The 22,694-nt window shown below is 33.9% G+C and overlaps 3 protein-coding genes across 5 annotated transcripts in view; all 3 read right to left on the bottom strand.

The window, feature by feature from the left end:
- On the bottom strand, positions 253-4,251 carry LOC18597894 (nuclear transcription factor Y subunit B-8). Of its 2 annotated transcripts, none has more exons than XM_007027174.2 (7): positions 3,995-4,251; positions 3,621-3,860; positions 3,341-3,470; positions 2,811-2,816; positions 2,594-2,668; positions 2,390-2,440; positions 253-676 (listed from the first exon to the last, which is right to left on the bottom strand). In XM_007027174.2, exons 2-7 carry the CDS (start codon positions 3,848-3,850, stop codon positions 635-637), a joined length of 534 nt encoding a protein of 177 aa, XP_007027236.2. In that variant the 5' UTR covers positions 3,851-3,860; positions 3,995-4,251; the 3' UTR covers positions 253-634. The 2 variants fall into 2 exon arrangements, with proteins under 2 accessions (XP_007027236.2, XP_007027239.2); XM_007027177.2 differs by having other exon boundaries at positions 253-578.
- On the bottom strand, positions 5,335-13,788 carry LOC18597893 (probable LRR receptor-like serine/threonine-protein kinase At1g67720). Its single transcript, XM_007027172.2, has 15 exons — positions 13,340-13,788; positions 11,551-12,082; positions 10,734-11,239; positions 10,400-10,532; positions 10,212-10,283; positions 10,019-10,087; positions 9,871-9,942; positions 9,584-9,652; positions 8,668-8,819; positions 8,341-8,582; positions 7,333-7,459; positions 7,196-7,264; positions 6,929-7,115; positions 6,433-6,568; positions 5,335-6,068 (listed from the first exon to the last, which is right to left on the bottom strand). The coding sequence occupies exons 1-15, from the start codon at positions 13,416-13,418 to the stop codon at positions 5,733-5,735; spliced, it is 2,781 nt and encodes a 926-aa protein (XP_007027234.2). The 5' UTR covers positions 13,419-13,788; the 3' UTR covers positions 5,335-5,732.
- LOC18597892 (L-ascorbate peroxidase 2, cytosolic) overlaps positions 19,279-22,694 on the bottom strand; it is a 5,230-nt gene continuing 1,814 nt past the window's right edge. The window contains exons 2-9 of one of the 2 annotated variants that reach the window (XM_007027169.2): positions 21,511-21,685; positions 21,326-21,391; positions 20,493-20,541; positions 20,300-20,382; positions 20,107-20,186; positions 19,861-19,963; positions 19,666-19,728; positions 19,279-19,551 (exon numbers count right to left, since the gene is read on the bottom strand). In XM_007027169.2, the coding sequence (XP_007027231.1) occupies positions 19,666-19,728; positions 19,861-19,963; positions 20,107-20,186; positions 20,300-20,382; positions 20,493-20,541; positions 21,326-21,391; positions 21,511-21,685 (619 nt within the window). In that variant the 3' untranslated portion in view covers positions 19,279-19,551. The remainder of the gene's footprint in view (positions 19,552-19,665; positions 19,729-19,860; positions 19,964-20,106; positions 20,187-20,299; positions 20,383-20,492; positions 20,542-21,325; positions 21,392-21,510; positions 21,686-22,694) is intronic. The other variant, XM_007027168.2, reaches the window with a different exon arrangement.

Raw genomic sequence — 22,694 nt, 5'->3', positions numbered from 1 at the left:
GAACCCACCCATGAAAATTATCATGCATGAAATGTGCATTCCACATGATTACAATGTGCCCTTTTCCTTTTCTACTTTTTCTTTTTTTTGGGGGGGGGATTATTTATTATATCCTCCTCGGGTGTAGCCTTTTCTATCTCAAGTCAAGGTGAGCATGATGAAAAATTGGAAAACTAATATTACCCATGACACGGTATGTATCAAAGAACAGGTCAATGATCAAATAAACCAAATCAATACAAACAAGTAGAATTTAACAGACAGTCGAAATCATCAAATAAATAATGTTGTCCATTCAACCTTTACATTGTTCAAAGTCATATCAAGATAGAATGAACAGAAGCATGAGAAGTTTCCTAAACAATGTCATACCAGAATACTATGTCCTCCCCAAGAGATCAAATCTATAACAACCTCCCAAGATTTACACAATCCAGGGGAAAGGGAAATCTATTGCAAAGAGCACCTGATATACAAATATTACTAGAAATTAACAGCTTACAACCTAAGAGGACGAAAACCATCCAAATTGTCAGCTTTCACATCGGATGGGCATAGCCATAGCATTTGTTGCGGCACTGAAATAAGATATTGAATGGGATTTAGATAATGGAATTGGCTGAAAGGTGAATGTTTACTCAGTGCCTTGCATAGGAACCATCAGATGGGCCTGTGACTACAAAAGTTGCATGATATTAGAACCAACTAAAACAAAATTTTTTTTCTAATTTTAAAGATGCCCGAGCAAAATCATTAAGAAATGTAAAGATTGAGGAAAAGACATCATAGCAACAAAAAATCATAGCCAGTGTTAAGGAAAGAAAAACTTGAAAGGAAAAAATGGAGAAAAACAAAAACAAAAAATAGCCATTAATGAAAGCCTTACAACTATATGCATAATCTGCATACATTTGAATGACGCATACACATACCAAATTATTTGTAAGAGGATGAAACAAATTGTATATTTTTTCAAGTAAAAAAAGACAAATGGATTTCAAAAAATTTGAGGCATGTTGTAACTGATTAGTATTAAAAAAGTTGCATGCATCACATAAGTTATCATGCCCAGCTCACACTTGCTTGCCGAAGTAGTAAGCCAGACTTGCTACTAACCTTCTTTCATGGTGACTATCACTACAAAACCAGAGTTACTTTTAAAGTAATATTTAATCATAACTACGACTTTTATGTGCTATAAACAATGACACAGGACATATTATCTTCTTTATCCTGTTTGGATAGATCATGAAACTTGAGAATAGGATTGACAATAAAATAGATAGTATGGTCTTCCTGCTGGCAAGTGAACTTAGCCAGATATGACACCAGCACTGTAGCAAAGATGCTGGCAGCAGCAGTGGCATTGAAACATTGCAATGGTGGAGATGACTTGGTATAGGCAATGGCAACAGTAGAATCAAAAGCAATGGTGATAGTGGCAAAAAATTACAGAGAATTGAAATAATATCAATGGCACATCATGCAGAATCGAGGGGAATACAAAGCAATGATGTAGTCATGTCATGTTCCATTGATAAATTAGAAATATTACTGTGATGGTACCCATATTTCTCTTGTTCGAAGGCTAATATGGTGCTACAAAGCTTGATGTTAATATGTATGTTCCATCCAAGATGTCATTCAGTATACCGATCAAGACCTTTAGACTAAAACCCATGTACATCACATCACATACACAATTTGATCACTAGGACTTCAGAAATAATCAGTCATAGGACAAAAAAATAAATCAATGAACAAATTCTCAAGCAGTTGGAAAGGACCTTTACAATGGTTCCCTTGCTTCTATAACATGAGTTAGGCAAATATAACCATTAAAAGATTCTAAGTGATGTAGTACAGATAGTCAAATAGCTGCTAAACTCTGAAGATCCTTTTTGTGGCTTTCAGTCACAAACTCTAAAGGTCAGAATTTCAAACATGTGAAATGTGTAATTACGTACTCATACGAGATAATCATGGAAGCAACCACTGTCAGATTATGCTGTTGTTTACAAGATTTAGCATAATTTAAGCCAGGACTTACACCAATAGGTTTATACATGATATCACTAACAATCAGAAGCTCATTTAAATAAACTTAACTGCATCAAGACAGATCCTTCACATTAATGTTTGGATGCATCAATGAATAAACTCATAATATAGTGTTATTTATTATCAGGATAATACTTTTCAGTTGTACCTTTAAAGGCTACATTACGATTGCGCACAATTATAAAATGCCATATGAGATACTAAACCTAAACCAAAAGAGGTAGGATAACCATCATTAAAGCACTTCATGAAGACATAAAAATAAGCAAGGATTCATGATTGTGTTTATTTGTTGACATATTCCATGAGAGAGAGAGAGAGAGATTACTTGAGAATTGCCATAATTAACACCTTGTGAGAATGAACCTTGATGAATGAGCTGCCAGAATTATATACCAGAAAGATCAGAGAATAAGATGGCATAGTTTGCTAGGCGTGAACTTAATTTAAGAACAATAAAGCAAACAAAAAGTGCAAAGCATGAGGACCAAAACTAAAATGAATGTAAGAGTAATGAAAAACTTATATTCACCTGGGGGTTTGGGCTTGGTTGGACAGCTTTCTTAGCAGATGCATCTCCACCCTTAGCTGACCCCTTGGTATCACCCTATCAAACATCATAGTTTGCAAGCCAAATACAATTAAAAAACTAGACAACATCAGATAAGTAACTTGTAGAAGACAAGTTTGGGGTGGTAAAGTATTTAATAAAGTAGCAACATTATTTGAAGAAGAAAGTATTAACTAACCTCCATCTGTAATGACCCAATTGACCACAAAACCACCGGAAAAAAAATCAATCAATTCAGCACAGCTTGTTGCAAAAACTTAGCAATTAAATCAGGCAATACAGATTGGAATACCAAATTATTTAAAATCAGAACCCCTTTGGTTGCATAGAAATAACAGATAAAAAGAACAAAACTTTCAATTCTCACATATTTCACCATCCATAAGCTGAAATTCTAATATTAATTTTCAACTATAATCTGAAACAGCAGATTGGAGTCCAAAAGCTCCACAAGTAGATTTATAATCTTATATGGTTGTCACATGCCCATTTAATTAATAAGGAAAATCATAAACCCATTTTTGTAAAGTTATTAATTTCCACAGATAACTGCTAAGATACTGATCCTCTTCATTTACCTCAGATGAAAGTCTACAAAATGTAAGATCCACAATAACTGATATTCTTTTTGTTCCTTCTTAGCAACCAAAGGGGGAGGGGTGAGAGGGAACAATAAGGAAAAAAAACCGAATTAACAATATAAATTACCTCTCTATATCTAGTAAGGTAATTCTTAAGAGGATCGATGTAATCTTCAAACCCTAAAGTTGCCATAGCCCAAAGCAGATCATCCCCGTTAATAGTCTTCCTCTTCTCTTTCTGACACTTGTCACTAGCTCTGCACATAAAATTCAACACCAACTTTCCAATTACACATAAATTTCTTACGATCGACCTATTAAATTGAATTACAACGCTTAATAAAACCTCAATAAAATACTAAATTAAGCCAAAATTTTGGGGAAAAAAAAAACAAAGAGAATCGTACTCGCTGGTGATGAAGCTGATAAACTCAGAGACACACTCTTGTACGGTCTCTTTTGCATCTTTAGCGATCTTCCCGTTCGCAGGAAGAGCCTTCTTCATGATACGGCTAATGTTAGCGATAGGAAGATACCTGTCCTGTTCTCGCACGTTCGACCTCGGGCTCTGCTCGCCGCTCTCGTGACTTCCTCCACCGGGACTCACCGGAGCAGGTGCCGCCGGTGCATCCGCCATAGCGAAAACCCTAGGCCCCACAAATCACCGAAAATCATAATAAATAATTAAATCTTTTATTTCATAAATCGAAACCCTAAGAAGAGGAAAAGAGGCGAGAAAGAGGAGGACAGAGAGAGAGAGGGTGGGAAAAGAGGAGTTTACCTTGGTGGGAAAAATGAAAAAACAAAGAAAAGGGCGGGAGAGAGGGAGATTGGATTACGAGGGGAAGAAAGAGAGGGGATCGGACGCTGGAGAAGAGAGGAAAGAGGAGACGACTGAGATGAGAGAATGAGGTTTATCAACACCGTTCGTTCGTCTCTCTTTTCATTATTTATTTAATATTTTAATAGTAGGTTCTTTTCTGGGACGCACTCTCTTAACTTTTTTTTTCTTTTTTCTTTCTTTTGTTTTTTCGGGTTTTGATTTTTATATTTCCGGTTTTTCTCCGGTTTCTGTTTCTGGATTAGGTTGCCCTCTCCCATCTCACCACGTGTCGGCGGTGTTCATCCCCTCAATTTCTACGACGTCGCTTTTGACCATTTTACTAGGCACATTTTTAACATTTAATAGGTAATAGTAATTACCATATAACTTGAGAAATCTACTAAAAATCCTCCAGAATTTTATTATTTACGCGTAACAAAAAAAAACCCAATTATCTTGAAACTATTTCATATTTTGTTATTATTTAAATTTTTCATATTATGTTTTAGATAATGATTATCAATAATATATGATAAGATTTATAACAACTAAATAATTTGATTGAATCAACATTATCAAGTAGTTTTTTTTAATTATCTTTTTATTATGACATAATATTTAAAATTTTTTTTGAAATATTCAAAAAATTTTAAATTAATGTTATATTAATATATGATAATGTCAATGTGCCATGTAAACATACGAATAATAAATAACTTAAAATTAATCAATCATTGATTATAAACTTATTTAATTTAAAATAAAAATATAAATACTTAACTGAGTATAAATAAAAATAAAAAATTAATTTATATTTTTTAAAATAATTTAACAACTTTTTAAAACATTATTATCCTTTTTTATTATCAATTACTTATAAAAGAGAACACTGGGTACCACTGCGCGGTAAAAATGAAACAAGGGGCGGACAAAGACGAACAAGCCATGGAAACTTTCTACAAAATGATGGGCGTGTTTCTTCAAATCATGGCGTGCGGGTGATGTGATGGTCCACCAATTGTGGTGGGCCGTCCAACACATGTTAAACTTCTCAACAGGAGTTTCATACCCAGGTTCCAAACGTCTTCCATCTTTCCAATAAGAGATTGCTACATCTCAGCTAGTCCACACTTTAACTTATGACCACAAATTTGCCACCGCTTGATGTGGCCCCATCATCCCCAATGTTCCAATCAAATCAGATGCAACTTGTTTACCAAATCGGTAATATCTACATTTGTTTAACCATGCAAGATGGAAACAATAACATATTTCCCAAAGCAAGCTAAGCATGACAGTAACACAACAGTACAGAAAACCATGTTCATTCCAATGGAAAATGTATTCCATCACCAGTATTGAAGCATTTATAATAGTTTTGTTTCATTTTTTTTGCCTGTATAGAACAAGGATTTTGTGCAAGAAAGGACAGAAACTCAAAAGGAAATAAAGTTACATGCAACAACCTCAAAATTTACAAGCTCAAGAATTGGAGCTATGCTGTCTATGGGATCATCTTTCCATTTTCATTTCTGTTTTTACCTTTCCTCCTTTTTTTTTCGGGGTGGGTTGCAGAAGTAGTTTCTCAAACCTAGAGCATGATTGAAAATTCCAGCACCTTTAACAAACAATATGAGGAACGGAAAACAAAACAGGACGGAAGGGATTGTCTCTTTGTACATGGACAAACAAAAGACTATCGTGCTACTGGCCGTGCAATGGACGCATCCAAGGACAGATAATTATCCGTAGCAACCAAATCCAAGGAACCAGGGTTCAGGGAAGAATTGGCGGAGTTTCTAGACATGTCATCTGAGTTACCTTCTCTCACAATGATGCCTTCCTTCTCAATTAAGATAGCATCTTGGATCTCCTTGAGAACTTCCGATATTGATGGCCGCATATGTCCATGAGGTTGCACACAGTTTAAAGCCTTCTCTGCTATTTTCCACATTGATTGTATGTCATATTCATTGTATAGGGAAGGATCAATAATTCCTTGAATGTTTCCACTCTCGATATGCAACTTTGCCTGCAACACAGTTATTGATTTGAAGAAATCAACAAATGAAAGCATGCTCGTGTAATTATGATGAAAGCTTTCAGGCAAGAGCATAATCATTTGCAACCATTTCAGAGTTTGAAACCAAGGTCTTTCTCAATAACCTCAATTTATTTTCCAAACAATGAGTGCAGGAAAGTACATTGAAAAGTCTAGAAGGTGATGAGCTGAAAGAAATAAAAGTAACATATGGGCAATTTCATCGTTGTGTTTAATATTAATTACTGTTTAGATGTGAATTATTTGCTCAGAAGAAGTTAAGTAAAATTTTATATTGATAAGAACTTCAAACAAATAGTTTCCTTCTGCCTTTCATGTAAATATCTGAACTTACCCATTGGACAATATTACGGCAATTGACACCAAAACTTTCATTAGATATGGCTTCGTGACCAGACATCAGTTCTAGAAGAATGACACCAAAGCTATAGACATCACTTTTGTCTGTTAACTGCTGGGAGATATAATACCTGTACATCAAAAGAAAACATTATAAACCCAGTGCGACAAGTGGAATCATCATCAAACACATGAAGAATTTCACACTGCAGAGATTTGGTTGTGATAGCGGCCTCAAACAGAAATTACTATGGCAAAAGGAATTTACAAGGATTGACTTGATCAATCTTTGAACATGTTAATCATCACAAATACAAAAATCACTCTTCTTCCTTGTTTGTCTGTCCGTAAACACATAATTTTGTCTTCTAAAAACAATTTAATGATTTGAGTACAGCAGCAGCAGCAGCAGCAACAGCAAATCAGAGCAAATACTTATTTAACATGATTTAAAGCAAAGAAGGTAGGTTTCAGTAGAAGCAAGGCCTTACTCAGGATCAAGATATCCAACAGTTCCCCGAACTATGCTTGACACATGCGATACTCCATCTACTGCAAGTTTTGAAAGCCCAAAATCTGAAACCTTTGCCCTCATGTGCTTGTCAAGAAGAATATTGCTAGTTTTTAAATCCCTATGGATAATGGCCGGGACACAGCCTGTGTGAAGGTATTCGATACCTGAATACAATACAAGAATTAAACCTTCAGTCACTTCAACAATACAAGAAACTTCTGCACAGAGAAATTAGCTTAAGTACCTTTTGCAGCATCTTCAGCAATCTCAAGGCGTTTTATCCAATTGATGCCATGTTCCTGTGTTAAAGGCCCTACCATAATTTACACACAGTGAGCACTCAAATTATACTGCTTTTAACCTAAGAACACTTGAACTTACCATACAGACGTTCCTTGAGTGTTCCATTGTGCATGAACTCATAAACGAGCATACTTCTCCCATCTTCTTGACAATATCCAAGAAACTGAACCAGGTTCCTATGATGTATCCTTGAAAGAAGAGTCACCTGCACCACAAGTCAAAAGTTCACACGATTGCAGTATCCAATGGCAGATTAGAAATATGCCAAATCAGTGCAGCCTAAATTATTTAAAAGCCCGACAACCCTCTTTCTAGAAAGAAAAGGTCATGGTGATGTAAAGCCTTTCGTTTTAAGAAAACTGCACAGCCTTAAAAAGTCAGACATGCATGCTTCCAATTCAATCTTTGTTTATCAGCAAGATTAGAGCAAACAATTCGAACAAATTCATAATTTTGCTTTCAAATTTAGACTGTCAGCTTATTTCAGAACCAGTACATTAGATGGGAAAATGTTCAGCACTTTTCATATATAACATATAAACAGAAAATTTTACAAGTTTTGGCTGCTAGCTGTTTTACAGGTGCTGCATTAAGTTGAGAACTTTCTAGTTATTAACTTAATTCCAGGCTGCCATATTTTCATGGAAGTACAGAGATTTTCTTCAGTTTGTAGTAATTTCTGATGAACTGAAACAATTAATTTTTGACAGTCCAATGCAGCAGAGATGAAGTCTAAATTCTGAATGCTATGGTCTTTACCCAGTATCCCCTAAATTGAATGAAATTCCCTCTAAAACTTCTGAGAAACAAACACTTAATACACCCCAATTAGAGTATTATATATGAGAAACCTTTCAAAATGAATAAACTTAGCTTTTATTCTTTCAAGTTTAATGGTCAAACAACTCCAATGCCACCATTTTAAATTTGATCTTTATCACAAGGCAAAGGTAAAACAACTGTGAGAAAGTTGCCTTGATAAAAGGACCCATGACCATCAGACAGATGCAAAACTCCGTAACTATGAACAAGAATTTGAAAACAAAAAATGCTGTCAGATTACAGAAACAGGTTAGTTAGAGTTACCTCATTTGTAAATTCCCTCTTTCCTTGGAAGGAATTACTAATGAGAACTTTTACCGCAATTTCCTTCCCATCTTTCATTTTTCCATAGTATACAACTCCAAAGCCTCCAGAACCAATTTTCTTCTCAAAATTGTTTGTAGCATCTTCAATCTCAGCTAATGTAAAGCAATGTGCAGCTTCTGCAGGAGCATTACTCAAGGCCATTCTTTGACTTTGAATAGGCAAGGAATGATGAAATTGTTCTGACATAAATTCAAGCAGTTAAGCATGTGAAGCCATTGAACATATGCAATAGATTAGCCAACCTTTAAAAACATCATCCTATACCTTGTTCACGTTGTTTCTTCCCCTTGCGCAAAATAAGACAAGACAAAATTGTAGCTATGAGCAGAACAGCAGCTCCAACTGATGAACCAATAATAATACTAAGGTGTCTCCCTCTTCCACCCCCCTCATGAAGATTAATGTTTCCAGCATAACTGTGGGGAAAAAAGAGGTAGTTTTAACTATATTGCACTAAACTAACAAAGGAGCATATATTAGTATGAAAGGATAGAAAAGATAGAAAATGTTATAAAGGGAAGCAAAAATATAAATTTATTTAAAGTCTACCAACTAGCAGATAGAACATATTTGCAGTTTGTGTAAGTGTCCTTCACTGGCTATTATCAGGTAACTTTTCTTATTTATTTAAAGATTAGATAGGCTTTCTATAATCATTATATGGGAAGAAAAGCAAAAAAAAGATATGAAAAGAGCAAATTCAAAATACTAATATTTACTCAAAAGAGACTCTATAATGACTTCCACAGCAGCTTGCAAAGAAAGTTTGAATAATAGCACCTATCTGGAGAGAAATTTAAAATCATATTGATTAACACACTATCATGATAATCCGTTTAAACAATGGTGTCTTTGCCTTTTCACATGATGAAGCACCAGCAGGTGCCCATGCCTCACACAATTTCTCAAACCCTGTTTCCAGTGATATACCATTTCCTAAAGAGTATCTCTTTCAACAAAATTAGTAATGCTGCTTCCTGTGTGTCTGTGTATGTTTGTGTTGATGTCTCTATTTGTTTAAAAGAATAGAGGTACTTGTCACAAAATTTAACAAAGATGCTCCATAGCATTGACTTAATACGTGCAAATTGTATAAATCTATGATGTGAAGAAGACACTGTACACCAATTATTAAGCCATGTGCTAATGTATTTGAATTCTACATTTTAATGATACTCACTTCAAAACCAAGTCCTTATTCAGAAGGCCTGATGGTACTCTTCCCGATAGCATATTATTCTGCACAGACCTGCATTTATCAAAATATCAAGTATATAAGATCTTTTCCAGGGAAGTAAGATGGCAAACAGCAACACAACTAGAACAATAGAAAATGGATACATCCAATATAACTACAGCAGCAACTAGTTCAGACAATACATCTTGGAATTTCACTTTTAAACTATGCAAAGTTCTCTAAACTGTCTAACAAATAAAAACAACTGATAGCCAAGTCAAATGACTTACAGTTCCTTCAAGTTTGGTAGGTTCACTAAAGACGAAGGTAGCTCACCCGTTAAGCGATTATTTTCAAGATGACTGTGTCAAAAAGAAAATCTTAGTCAGCATTTCTTTAAAAAGTATCACAATTAAGATAAGAGCAATCAGTGTTTACATGATCTTTAGGTCCACACATCCAGTAAAATCTGGTATTGGACCAGCTAGGGAATTGCCATCAAGCCATCTGTAACCAAAAGATGAGAAAATAATTTGTTTAAGAGGGTAAAAGCAGTGCGTCAACTACCAGAAGTAAAAAAAAGATATAAAAAATAAAGAAGAAGAAGAGCAGAATGCAGTTTGAAGCTTACAACTCAACCAAACTGCTCAACTTTGTCAAGTCTGAAGGAATATTCCCTGTCAAATTCTTGCTGGATAAATGGCTGCCAAGCACCACACATATAAAAGAAGTCATAATGTAGTAGTGTTTTTTCAGATATTACTATAAACTACAATTTAACAGATGCAGGCAAGAATCTCAGGTGGCATAAAACTTTACACAGAAACTATTCGTGGCTGTAAATCTGAGTTACACTCCACCCATGACCATGGAACAGGCAAGCATGGGTCACCACCTTCTTGTGCCCAGCCTACTGATGAGTAGAGTTCAACCATGTTAGCCATAACTGCTCCTGCAACTCATGAAAACCTAATTTTAGATACACTGTGATTACATCTTTCAGAATTCATCAAAATGAGAAAGCAAATACTAGTCTTGGTGATATGTCCAGCAGCAATAATTACATGAAAACTAAAGTCAGAATCCCCAGAATCAGACTATGGAGTGTATTCTAATGGTCTGTACTCACTGAAGCAAACTTGATCTTACTTACCATCCAGGGAACCGTCATTTTTCTCCAGATACCTGCTAATCTCCATAGCATTCAAAAGTGGCCCCCTGGAAGAATCAGATGTCTTCCCAAATCTAAATGATAATACAAAGGGGAGGGTTATGTTAGGATATCCTGGTTCATAAACACGATATTTTCCTTGAGCATTTTCCTGGATATTAACAATAGCTTTGCTCAAATCAGGCTGGCCTGGTAGCACTAGCCTGAATTTTCTGGATTCGTCTGGAGCCAAATCTTCAATTTCCGCAAAGTATGTGAATGCCCAGCCATTACCAGGAAAACCATCCAAGTTCAAGCGATAAGTTAAAGATCCATTTGTACCAACTACAGCAGTCTGCATCACTTTTTGAGGTGCTCTTTCATCACCGCCAATTTCAATTGGCTTATCTGTTGATACTTTCTCAGTGCCAGCAGCAACATCAACAAGGTAATTTGCTTTCTTCACAGAGTCTGACTCCCATATTCTATCAAACGGATCATCAGGGTACCTGAAACATAAATGTACTTTTATATCACCTTCTGTAGCAGAAATTTGTGTGGAAGGACAACAGTTCACATAATCCCCATAGATGCACGCTTCCTATAGTTTTCCAAGCCCCAATTTGAATCAGAATGGGAAAGCAACTTCAAGTTATCAAAATAATATAGATAAGCAAATTTGTTATCAATTTGATCATTAAATATACTTGTTTTTGGTTTTGTTATTGTTGCTGTTATCAACGTTCTCTCTGTTACTTTAAGTATTGATTGTTGATGGCTCATTATCTTACAGCAGTCTTAACAATGTGCTCAAGCATACCTAACTGGAGCTTCACTATCAGCACCAAAGTTGATTCTTGCGGAGACACTGAGATAAAAACTTTCTTCAAATGGTGTGTAATAAATTGAACCATTGAATTGTCGGAGCTCTAGTGTCGATATGAATGGCTTTCCAGTTGTAGCATTGGATAAACAGACGCTGATGGTAGGGCTAGTGGCGAGAAATATTAGTTCCACCTTCTCTATAGTATTAGCATCCGATATGACAATTGTAGACCAATGAGTAGCCCCAAGGGAAATGTCAAATTTTGGATAAACATTATTGTTGTCAAAATTACCATACAAGAAAGTTGCCCTCACAAGATACCTAGTTCTACTTATAACATTGAGCTTGTAACAGTACTTCCTTGAATCGGCAGGAAAATGCCTAAGTGTCATATACTGCTTCCTTGACTCATTTAAAACAGATATGCTAGCTATTTCTCCATAAGTAAGAAAATCATCAGCAATCCACTGGAGGCCAAGTTCATCCATGACTTTTCCATTACCCCCACAGTTCAAACTGACAAAACCTGTTTCACATGTTCAGATTTGTTAGCAATCACATAAATACTCCATCAGACTTTGCCTGCCAGCTGCTTGAAATCATGCATCATGGTGAAAACCTAAGGGTATATGAAGATGAAAAAATGTACTTTACAAGTGAAACCCATGTTTTTTCTAAACAAGAGCAATAAAATTTTGCTATATGACACATCGATACATACATAGTCGCAGGATGCTTTTCTGGATTACAAAAACTTCACTCCTAATGCACTTGCTTAATGTGATTTAAGACAATAATATATCATAAGCTCGAGAGGAGAAATTTTCAAACTTTATTAATCTTTCCTAGTTGCATCATACTATTTCTCTATCCTTGGTAGCATGCATGCCTCCCCAATTAATACCATTACTTCAACATTGTAATGCTTTATACAACTCAGACAGCAAACAGGGCTCCATGAGAACATTTAAACCATAATTTCAAAATAAAGTATGAAGGTTGTGAAACAAAATACATATCGGTGGACCTATTTAAATCGATCTACCAGTTGCTAAGTTTTGAGATTTTCAGTTTCTTTTACCTGGAGTTTCACCTAGGAGTTATGATTGCAAGACCTTTCATCAGTAAGGGAAGCAAGTTAATAGGATAGGATTCTCATCTCCAGTAGTAAAACTTTAGCAGACAAGACCTTGGTTCTATTCCCCTTTTCTCTTCATCAATTTTTCACATATTAAAAGATTCATCACAAACCCAAGACCAAAAGGATCTTCTGTTCGATTAATAATAACGATCTTCTGTGTTAGTTTGGTCACAGCCGTTGCCTCTTTTGGTCATTTACCATCGTTAATTGTAGAAGTGGGCAATGTTTTCTTGACATATAACATCCAAAAAGATAACAAAATAAATACTTTCCTCTTTCTTAAATAACGATAACATGTTGTTAGCTACAGTAAAAGAAGTTCAGGAAACAACCAAAACCCCAAACTATAGATCTTTACAGTAACCTTAGAAACAAAAAATGAGAACAGAAAACAAAGATATCACTCATACATGTAATCCAAAGCTGAAACAGAGTGATCTCCAGATTCATAGAACATATTTCCAAGGTAAAAATGACTCAAAATTTAAGAGTCTATGAGATATGCCCCTGAAACTGATGCTCTTGAACCCAGTGTCACAAGCAAAGCATAAATTTCAAAATCATGAAGAAAGTTACAAACAAAAACAAAAAGAAGTCATTTGTTTATAGCTACACAAAAATAAATAGAGAAGATGGAAATACCTTGCACCTGGGCAGAGCAGGAATCCAAAAGAAGAAGCAGAGGGAATAAAAGAAGTAAAAGGAGAAGCCTTTTCTCCATCTCAAGGGTGAAGGCAACAAGTGATAAAATGAGAGACCATGAACAAAAAGGAAATGGTGGCAAAAGAAAGAAACTACAGCTAGACGAAAAAAAAAAAGGGCAGCTCTTTGTGACAGTGTACCAGGTATAAAGCAGAAGTCACTACTAGTTTTTAAAAAAACATACCAAAATTACCCAGATAAGAAAAAATAAAAATCTGACTGTGATTCTCTTTAGAAATTGCAAATTTCAATTTTCACAAGTACCCATTAGACTTCAAAGTCGGCTAAAGAGAGAAGAGCAAGTAACTGTGATTGTGTAAATGATTTGGAGAGAGATTGAGTGGAGTTTAAGAGGAAAGAGGAGTCCTTTTCCTTTTTTTTTTTGGGGGGTTTTTTTAAGTGTTTTTGTATGTTTTGTTTGCTGGCTGCTGCAGCTTCCATGCTAATCGACTAGTTAAGCATGTTTATCAAGAACTAAATCAAGCATGAAACTTTATTTTATTTTATTTTATTTTCTTGTTTTTGACATCTTTTTGAAAGGCAGAGAGTGACTGGTGAGGAAATGTGGGTCCTAATGAAAGTGGGAGTCCGAGAGACTTTGATCATATCAAAGGTCAAAGTTAAAAAAAGTATGGAGAAGGAAGGAAGGAGATTTGTTCATCTTCAAGGGTCCCACCATCAGTTTGCTCCACGTCACATCACCATCAATAATCAAACACTGTTACACTTGAATCTCGTTTGTTTTGTTCCTTTCTTTTAACATGTAACCATACGCACATAATCTCATACAGACATTTCCTTCTGGTTCTTCCAGATCCTGTTTGCTCCCATCCGCCATTTAGTACGTGCGCTACACTTTATAGGTGTTGACTCCACATTGACCAGTAAAATTTTGAAGAATTATTATTATTATTATTATTATTATTATTATGTTTCATAGATCAAGTTCGATGAAACCTCGAATCAAAAGCTTTATTGTTTGTGTTTCATGGGAATAGAAAAATATACAAACCAACTAAACTACAACTGCAATAAAAACTAATTAATTTATTTAAATAATAAAAAATATTTTTTTTCAAAATTTTATCACAAATTAATATTGATAAAACGTGAGTAAAATGAATTATTATTCATTTTGGATAATGACTAATTTTTTTATATTCGAATATATCTAATAAACATGATTATTATCAAAATATCACTACAAATTAGAACTAGGTTATATTTTCTTTTTATACCAAAGTTTTATTCAATCCAATACTTTAATTAACTAAAGTTATTTTCAGAAATCGATGTTGTTTTATTTTTTTCATAAAATCTTCAAATATTCAGTATTATTGAAAAGAAAAGATGAGAGAGAAAAATAAAAATAATAATAAATAATGTAAAATTCAATATTTTGAGAGACAAATATAAGATATATATTTATATATTTGTCATTTTACCATACTAATTAATTAATATCCTAATTATAAAATAAGTAAATCATATGAAATCAAACTCTGAATTGAGAAGAATGATAAGTCAACTTGTCATCAACGAATCTTCACTTGTCTTTTTCTTCTTCTACTTGCCTTGTTTTCTAAACCAAACACAATTTTCTATCACACACTGTTTACATATAATATTGGCATTCAACAACCAAGGCCAGCGCTACCAAAGGAAAAGAAAAACACTAGTTCCAAGGAGAGCGTATTGTCACGCTCACTTGAGAGATGGCATTTGGCGTTACTTGTTGCCAGCCCGCGCCAGGGAACTTTCGTTTTAAATGTAGCCTCCGTATTTATTGAGAGTTGGTCTAATCAATTCAAAAAATAAATATCCTAAAATCTAATTAAAGAATATTTATCTAGATACTTTAAGATTAGTTAAAATTTTATTTTAAAAATTTGTTTTCATTTAATATATTATTTTTATCAAATTCAATAATAAATTAATATATTAATTGTAATTATTTTATAAATATCATGTTCACAAGTATTTATAAACTCTATAACATTTTGCTTTGATATCTCCTATACTAGTATTCTGATATAAATTTGTTCATTATAGCTTTATTATACTTTGGCATTACCATTAATCTCCTCTTGTATAAAAGTTGTGGAGTCTAGTCCAGATCAATACAATTAAGAAAGGATAATTAGTGATAAAGAAAACGAGAGATGAAAGAAAACAAGCTCATAAACTAAAAGTAATATTATAAATTATAATCATTTATGAACTCATTTAATTCAGACAAAATGTTAAGAACAATGACTGATGCTAATCGTATGAGGGTAAATTTGTCAAAAAACAAGTATGAGGGGTAAATCCTGAAATTTCAGAACCAAGGGGCTGTAAAGTAATAATGTAAAGCTTTGGGGGGTTTCGGCAAATAAAAAACAAGTTGTTGCTATTTAATAATGCAGACATTCTTGGACTGACAAAAAAAAAAGTCATGGCCTAAATTATAACTTATTATTCCAGCTGCAGAAATCCACGCTGGAATAAGGGTCATGAACTTCCATGGTCTGAACCGGATTGATCAGACGCCATTGAATTTCTGACCGCTGTTCTAAATCGAACGGGGGGTGTTAGTCTTATCAACCGTTGATCAGAGGTCAACTCGTCAACCGTCCACCAATGATTACGAGAGTGGAGAGCACGTGCATTTGTTTGAACATTTGACCTACGGTTGAAATTGAACGTCATTCATTCTCCCTAGCTTATTGATTTTTTTTAAAAAACTTTTAGACCATTAGGTGCGCAACTAAATAATTAAATGTCATATCCTAATTTCATATAGAGTTAAAGTGAAAATACTAATAACTTAATTTTGTTTAATAAAATTATAATAATATTTTAAAATATGAATAAATAACTTAATTTTGAATTAAATGTATTTTGATAATTTTACTAAATAAAATTGACAATCTAATTTTCAATCAAAACATAAATTATTCATATATTGTTAAATAAAAAAAATCACATAAAACCATTTGAAACAAATCAAAACCACGGGTGAGATAAGTGGAATTTACTGGGTCCGATATAAGCAAATATTACATTGAAAATTTTCATTAACTTCAGAGCCTTCAATCATTGTAGTCATGAATGGTGACCATACTTATCCAAAGGCTCTTTCATAAGGAAAATCATCGCCACGAGATGATTCGTCGAAATTCCATGTGATTTATTCATTGCCAATATGATTAAAAGTTGAAACAACACAAAATTGGTAGTACCTAATATCTCTCTCACATAAATGGCATGGGCTTTACAAAGTATTAAACGAAGCAAAGGTATCTGCCAGAACATAAATCGGAGAAAAGCAAATAAAGGGGATCAAGAATTTGATTCCAACTAAAACCATCAAGCTGCCTTTATTTATTTTTAAGTAAAAGAAAAAAGAAAAAAGTGAAGAAATAATCCGAAAAGATCATCAATACATATTGAAAATATCTTACTTTAAAAACTGCACATGTCATGATACATAAGTTCAAGTCATACACGTTTCGACACATGACACGTGCATGACCATGGAGATTAAAAAGTCAAACAATCTAGATTCATTTAAGTATTATAGCTAGACAAATATCTTAAGACCGGATTAGTCCTCCAGTGAAGATTCAAGCCAATTCTTTACGGCAATTGTATTGACCTGTCTGAAGCAGTTAGAAAATGAAACGTAAAAGGAAAGGATTTGCCATTGACCCCGAGGAAGTGTTGATGCCAAGTGGCACTGATAGCGACCTTGATATTTGACTATAAAACTTCATTGAAAAATGGGTAAGTGTACAATTTTTACTAGACTTTAAGAAAATTGAATTCAATAATACATAATTCCACCAGCTGGGCATTCTGCTTGATGGCTTTTGGCTCCTCCACTTTGAAAGACTTTGAGCAAGGTGTGTCATTTCTTTATGAAATTGTTTTGAAGGCGCCTGCCTTTCACCAAAGATAGCTTTGTCCGAGCTTTACAAAAAGATACCTCACCTGCCCTCGTCTTTTCATGCCCTCCACTTTTTTCTCTTCACTCGTTGGATTTCGGACCGGAATCAAATGCTACAGCCTGGGTCTTTTGATAAATCCATTCTTAATCACGAAGTTTATTATTAAAATAAAAAGATAAATAAATAAGTGCAAACGTTAGTTAATCGTTAATATTTTTATTAATTTGATGACATGATAATATTAAAATTATAATTTTATTTTTTATTAATTTTAAAATTATTATTATATATTTTTTATTAATTAAAAAAAAACTCAGAAGAGATTGATGCTCTTTTGTTGGGGAGCTTATCGGTGCTTTCTATTTTTTTATTTTTATCAAAAAAATATAATAATAATTTTTATAATTAATAAAAAAAATATTTTTATCTTTTCATAATATCTGTTTACACCTTTAAAATAAAGTATCTATTTTAAAAACTATTAAATTCATCTAAATTTTTTATTAAAATTTAAAGATATGAAGTATTTTACTCAAACTAAAAAGAACAAAAATGCTCTAGCGAACCAAGGTCATGGGCTTTGTCCTTCGCTACTTGAAAATGTGTCGTGGGCTTTTCTTAATTAAAGGAACCGGCTAACATTTTTTGTATAAATATAATTTTCAGCTCTATATAAGTAATTAATAGTTAATATAATATATTTTATCTATAATTAATAAATTATGATGGAATAATTGATATAATAATTTCTATTTTATATATATTTGGGTGAAAATGATTCGAATTCTATTTGTTTTAAATGAAGATTACACATTAATTAATGAGATAATTGTTCGAATACATAATTGATATAGTAGTTAATTAAATAGATTTATTTATAATTAATAATAAAAGGAATTTGTTTTCTTTCTCTCATTTCTCAGTCAAAATAAAGATATCAAAACAATCAAAAGTTAAATAAAAGTTACAAATATTAGATCACAAAAAGATTTTATATATATTTTATTATATTTTTAAGTTACCTGTAGACTATTAGTCTAGGTTGTATTAATGATTTTTAATTAAGTTAATATTTAAAAGATAAATATGAAAATAATTTTATATTTTCATTATTTTTAAAAGTTACTAATAAAATGATAGTTTGTGTTATATTTATTAATTTTAATTAAATTAAGATTTAAAAAGTTAAAATTTCAAATTATATTACTAAATTTAAATTTAAATAATTATAAATTAATTTTTTCGATCATTTACAATATCGTTTTATATTCAAAATTGGTTCAAGCTCAAATTAATTTAAATTTGATTTATTTAGATACAAATCGATTTAAATGTGGATTCCATAAATTTTTTATTTTTAATTCAACTTACCCTTACGACTTCTGCCATTACGTACTTTGTTAAGTACCACATGATTTCATGCGTCAAATAAGTATTATGGTGGTATAAAGAGGGACTTAGCCAATCCAATCACAACCTGCAATAGTGCAATTGATATGCGGACCTTACAACATACACCAAACAATAAAATAACAGTTCGTGTTATATTTGATAAATTTAATTAAATTAAAATTTAAAAGATAAAAAATCAAACTATAGTCCTAGATTTAAATAAAATAATTTTAAATTAAATTTTTGGATTATTTATATTTGAATTGATTTGATTTTTTGGATTATTTCACAATTGAATCATTTCGAATTTGAAATAAATCAAATTGAAATCAATTCAAATTCGAATTTCATAAAATTTTTTAATTTATATTATCTTTATGATATCCGTTCTTACGTATTTTTTAAGCACTGCATGTTTTCATGCATCAAGTTAACATATTTAATCCAAATACCATCGTCTTTCAAAAGTTTTAAAATTTTATATAATTTTATTTTTTAAAAATTTTATAATTCTATCTTTATTATATTTTAAATTTTATAATTTTTCCCCAAACATGAAATCTTAACAGGCTACTGGACCTTACTACATTCATTCAAACTAAACATACACCAAACGGAGGCGATCCTTGGTCCCAAATGCTTACAGAGACAGGGCCATAACCGCAAAACCACAACACAAATTTTGCATCAACATGTTTATCCAAACGACTAAGACTCATAAACGATAGTCGTAGCACTATTTTGCCTGAAAACTAAACATGACAAAATCAGACCCCAGACGACAGCTTGATGTTCCTTTTGGCAGTCTCCTACTCAGCATCTGCGAATCTAAAACAAGGTCAAAGCCCATTGTTAACTCACGCAGGAGGCAGGAGAAGATATGAAACACAAGAAAAATTGTAGGGATGAAAGGGGGTTATGGTTTATCTCCCTGACACGTACTCACCCAAGCTCAGAAAGCTTTAAATGAGAGTCGGCATAGTCAGCAAAGAAGGCATCCTCATCCTAAAGGCAGAACACCATGATCAACAGCTCAATTATTTTAAACCGTTGAATCATATAATGGAAGTAAATTGATTGACTAGAGAACTACTGGATTCATAACAACAAACTGGAAAGACATAAATTGATACTCACTGCAGCATATTTCTCAACAAGAGGGCGGAAGACAGGATCCTCCAAGAGTGCTTTGTCGGTTGGCAACTGGATAAGACCTTCCTTCTCTCCACTCAGAAGTTCCCTGTTGTTCAAACAATAAGTATTCACATCAACAATTTGGTTAATCACCAGCAGTCTCCTTCCATCATCCAACAACGTTTAAACATGGCACCTGCCCTGTAAAAAAATCCACCCAACCTGGGACAATTAATTAGTAGGTCTTACTTGAAATAGGAGTTATCAAAAATGAGAGGATTATTGGTCCAGGGTCCCTCAAAGCCGGAGCGCTCCTTATGGCACCTGCCCTGTAAAAAAATCCACAACCTGGGAAAATTAAACTTTATGACATATGAGATACTAAACTTTGAACTGCTGAATCATAATTTTCACTCTGTAATTCAAATGATCATCAGCTCACCAGTGTATGACCACCAGATAAGGCAACTATGTCTTTGTCACTAAGACCCATGTGTCCAAAGACATCTCTCAGATGATCCGAGCCTATTTATATCCAAACAAATTAAAGATTGGATACCTCATCACTTTACAATCAGATACTTGTAATTGGTCGTTATTTTAATTTTTTATGATTTGAACTCGAACAAACTGACCTTTGGTGGCCTCTGGCAAACGACCCTCCGGAGGTGGTTCAGTTTTGTCCTGAAAATAGGTATCAAGTTACATAACTAGGTTATAACTAGAAATAATTGATGTTCCAGACGAAAAATAAATAAATAAAACCTCTCAAATCTATGCACAGGATGAATTAGTTATGAGCAAACAGGTCAGTCATATAGATCAGTGAGACCATGGCAAGCTGGCAACCACATATGTGAATGCAGGACCATCAGAGACCATGGCTAGCTCTAAACTTCAGAATTTGAACCACTCCCTGCTCTGCCTTAGCCCTTAAGATCAATTCTAAGCAACATGACAGTTGCATCAGGATAGCTTACTATGAAATCCACTTTCCTCTTCCACGCATCCGTTTATGGTCTTGGTATGTCTAGGCAGACAGAGTTGAGTCACTTCTTCGCTTTGTTTCCCAGCTACCCTTGAATTCATTTTTTCCTTTCTCCCAATCAAATGCCATGAGTACAGCCCGTGCACTTGTCACAGCATCTTATCTGTTCCTACTTCTGATAACAACAGTCATTTAGTTCTATTCAGTTTGAGCAGCCAAAATGTCTACGGGACTTACTAATTGAAAATCCGAAGCCCATATCAGCAGCTAAAATATATAGTGAAGTATCGTCATGGCATTCTGAAATCTCCCCCTCTAATTTCCAGCTAGCCTCTGTTCTTACACTAGTTCCCTTGATCCTACTAAAACTGAAGGTGCTTTGAGATTGAGAATATCTCGAGTATATTAACATTAAGACTATTACTTAAAGATCTATGGGGTGATCAATAAAGAAAACTAACAAATGGAAGATTTAGATACCGGTCTCCCAGGGTGGAAAGGAATCTCAGGCCCTCCTGTCACTTCAACAGCAACAACTCCAGCCAGCTTCAACCAGTAACCACATTGAAGTCAATCAAAACGTCAGTAAAATTAATAAGTAAGAACTAAAGCAAAAGAAAACACTTATTGGAGTTTGATCTTTTAACAAAGATTCAACCGATCACCTGGTAGAAATCTGCAAAAGACAAAATGGGAAACTGCTCCTTAATGGGCTCCAAAAGCCTAACAGCTATGTCAAGACCGTTGTTGGCATCATGGGCAAGCTCATCCGGATGCCTGATCGTCCCGAATGGCCCTCCTGTCTTAGTGTTCACATCGAATGTTCCAGCTGAGTGCCATCTGTTTCACAAACACTACAACTCATCAAAACAAAAAAACAAAAGTATATAAAAAACGTACGTATATATATGTAATAGAGTACAAGCATAAATATAAGAAAAATAAAGATGATGTTGTGGAAATTGCCTAAGAATCAACAAAGATAAAATTCAGAGAAAATAAGCAAACAGAAAAACACAAGAATTTATGTGGTTCGGCCTCTTGCCCACGTCCACGGAGTGAAACTGTTCTTCTATTATTGAGAATTTAAAGTACAATAAATTGACTTTTATGGTTTTCCAAAACAACCCAAGATCCCTTGCACACTCTTCCTCAATAATCGCCCAAGAATATTCACTCAAACCACTCTAGCTCCACCTAGAGCAAAAGATAGAGTTACAAGATGTTCCCTTTCTAGAGCTCTCAAAGCACTACTTGCAATTCTAAAGTCTAGAAATCCACTTTTATAGTATAAAAGTCCAAAGTAAAATGTGATTAGGATTCGATGTGGAATAAGAAGTTTAAAACTATACAACTACTTAATATTGTATACAAACAAAAATCCTAATTAAATAAGATCTTAGAATTCTAGTCAACCTAAAACTCAACAAATCTCCACCTTTGACTTGAATTCAAACTCCTTAAACCTCTTCCACTAGTCGCACCTAATTGCAACTTCCTAACTCCACCTACTTTATAACACCTTGAACAACTCTCCAAGCACAAGACATTCTAAATCATTGGCCTTTATAATTACCACGACTACACATACCGAATCAAGCATGGTCCAACACTTTGATTCCACAAAACGGCCAATGCACCTGTGTAGCCGTCAAGTCAATGGCACTAATTGACTTCGGAAAGGGACCTCGACGACCCTTCCAATTCACTACTGGCAAGATTTTTCGTCCTTTCACCATCGTCTACACCATGGGAACCTTTCATCACCTCATCGGCAAATGAAATCTCACTTTGGTAGCTACCATCCCCTGTGCACTGTTCCCATCCTTTCGAGGCCTCACATTCTAGA

The sequence above is a fragment of the Theobroma cacao genome, chromosome 5 (assembly GCF_000208745.1).
Source record: "Theobroma cacao cultivar B97-61/B2 chromosome 5, Criollo_cocoa_genome_V2, whole genome shotgun sequence".
NCBI lineage: Eukaryota > Viridiplantae > Streptophyta > Magnoliopsida > Malvales > Malvaceae > Theobroma > Theobroma cacao.
This window is presented reverse-complemented; position numbering and strand designations above follow the sequence as displayed.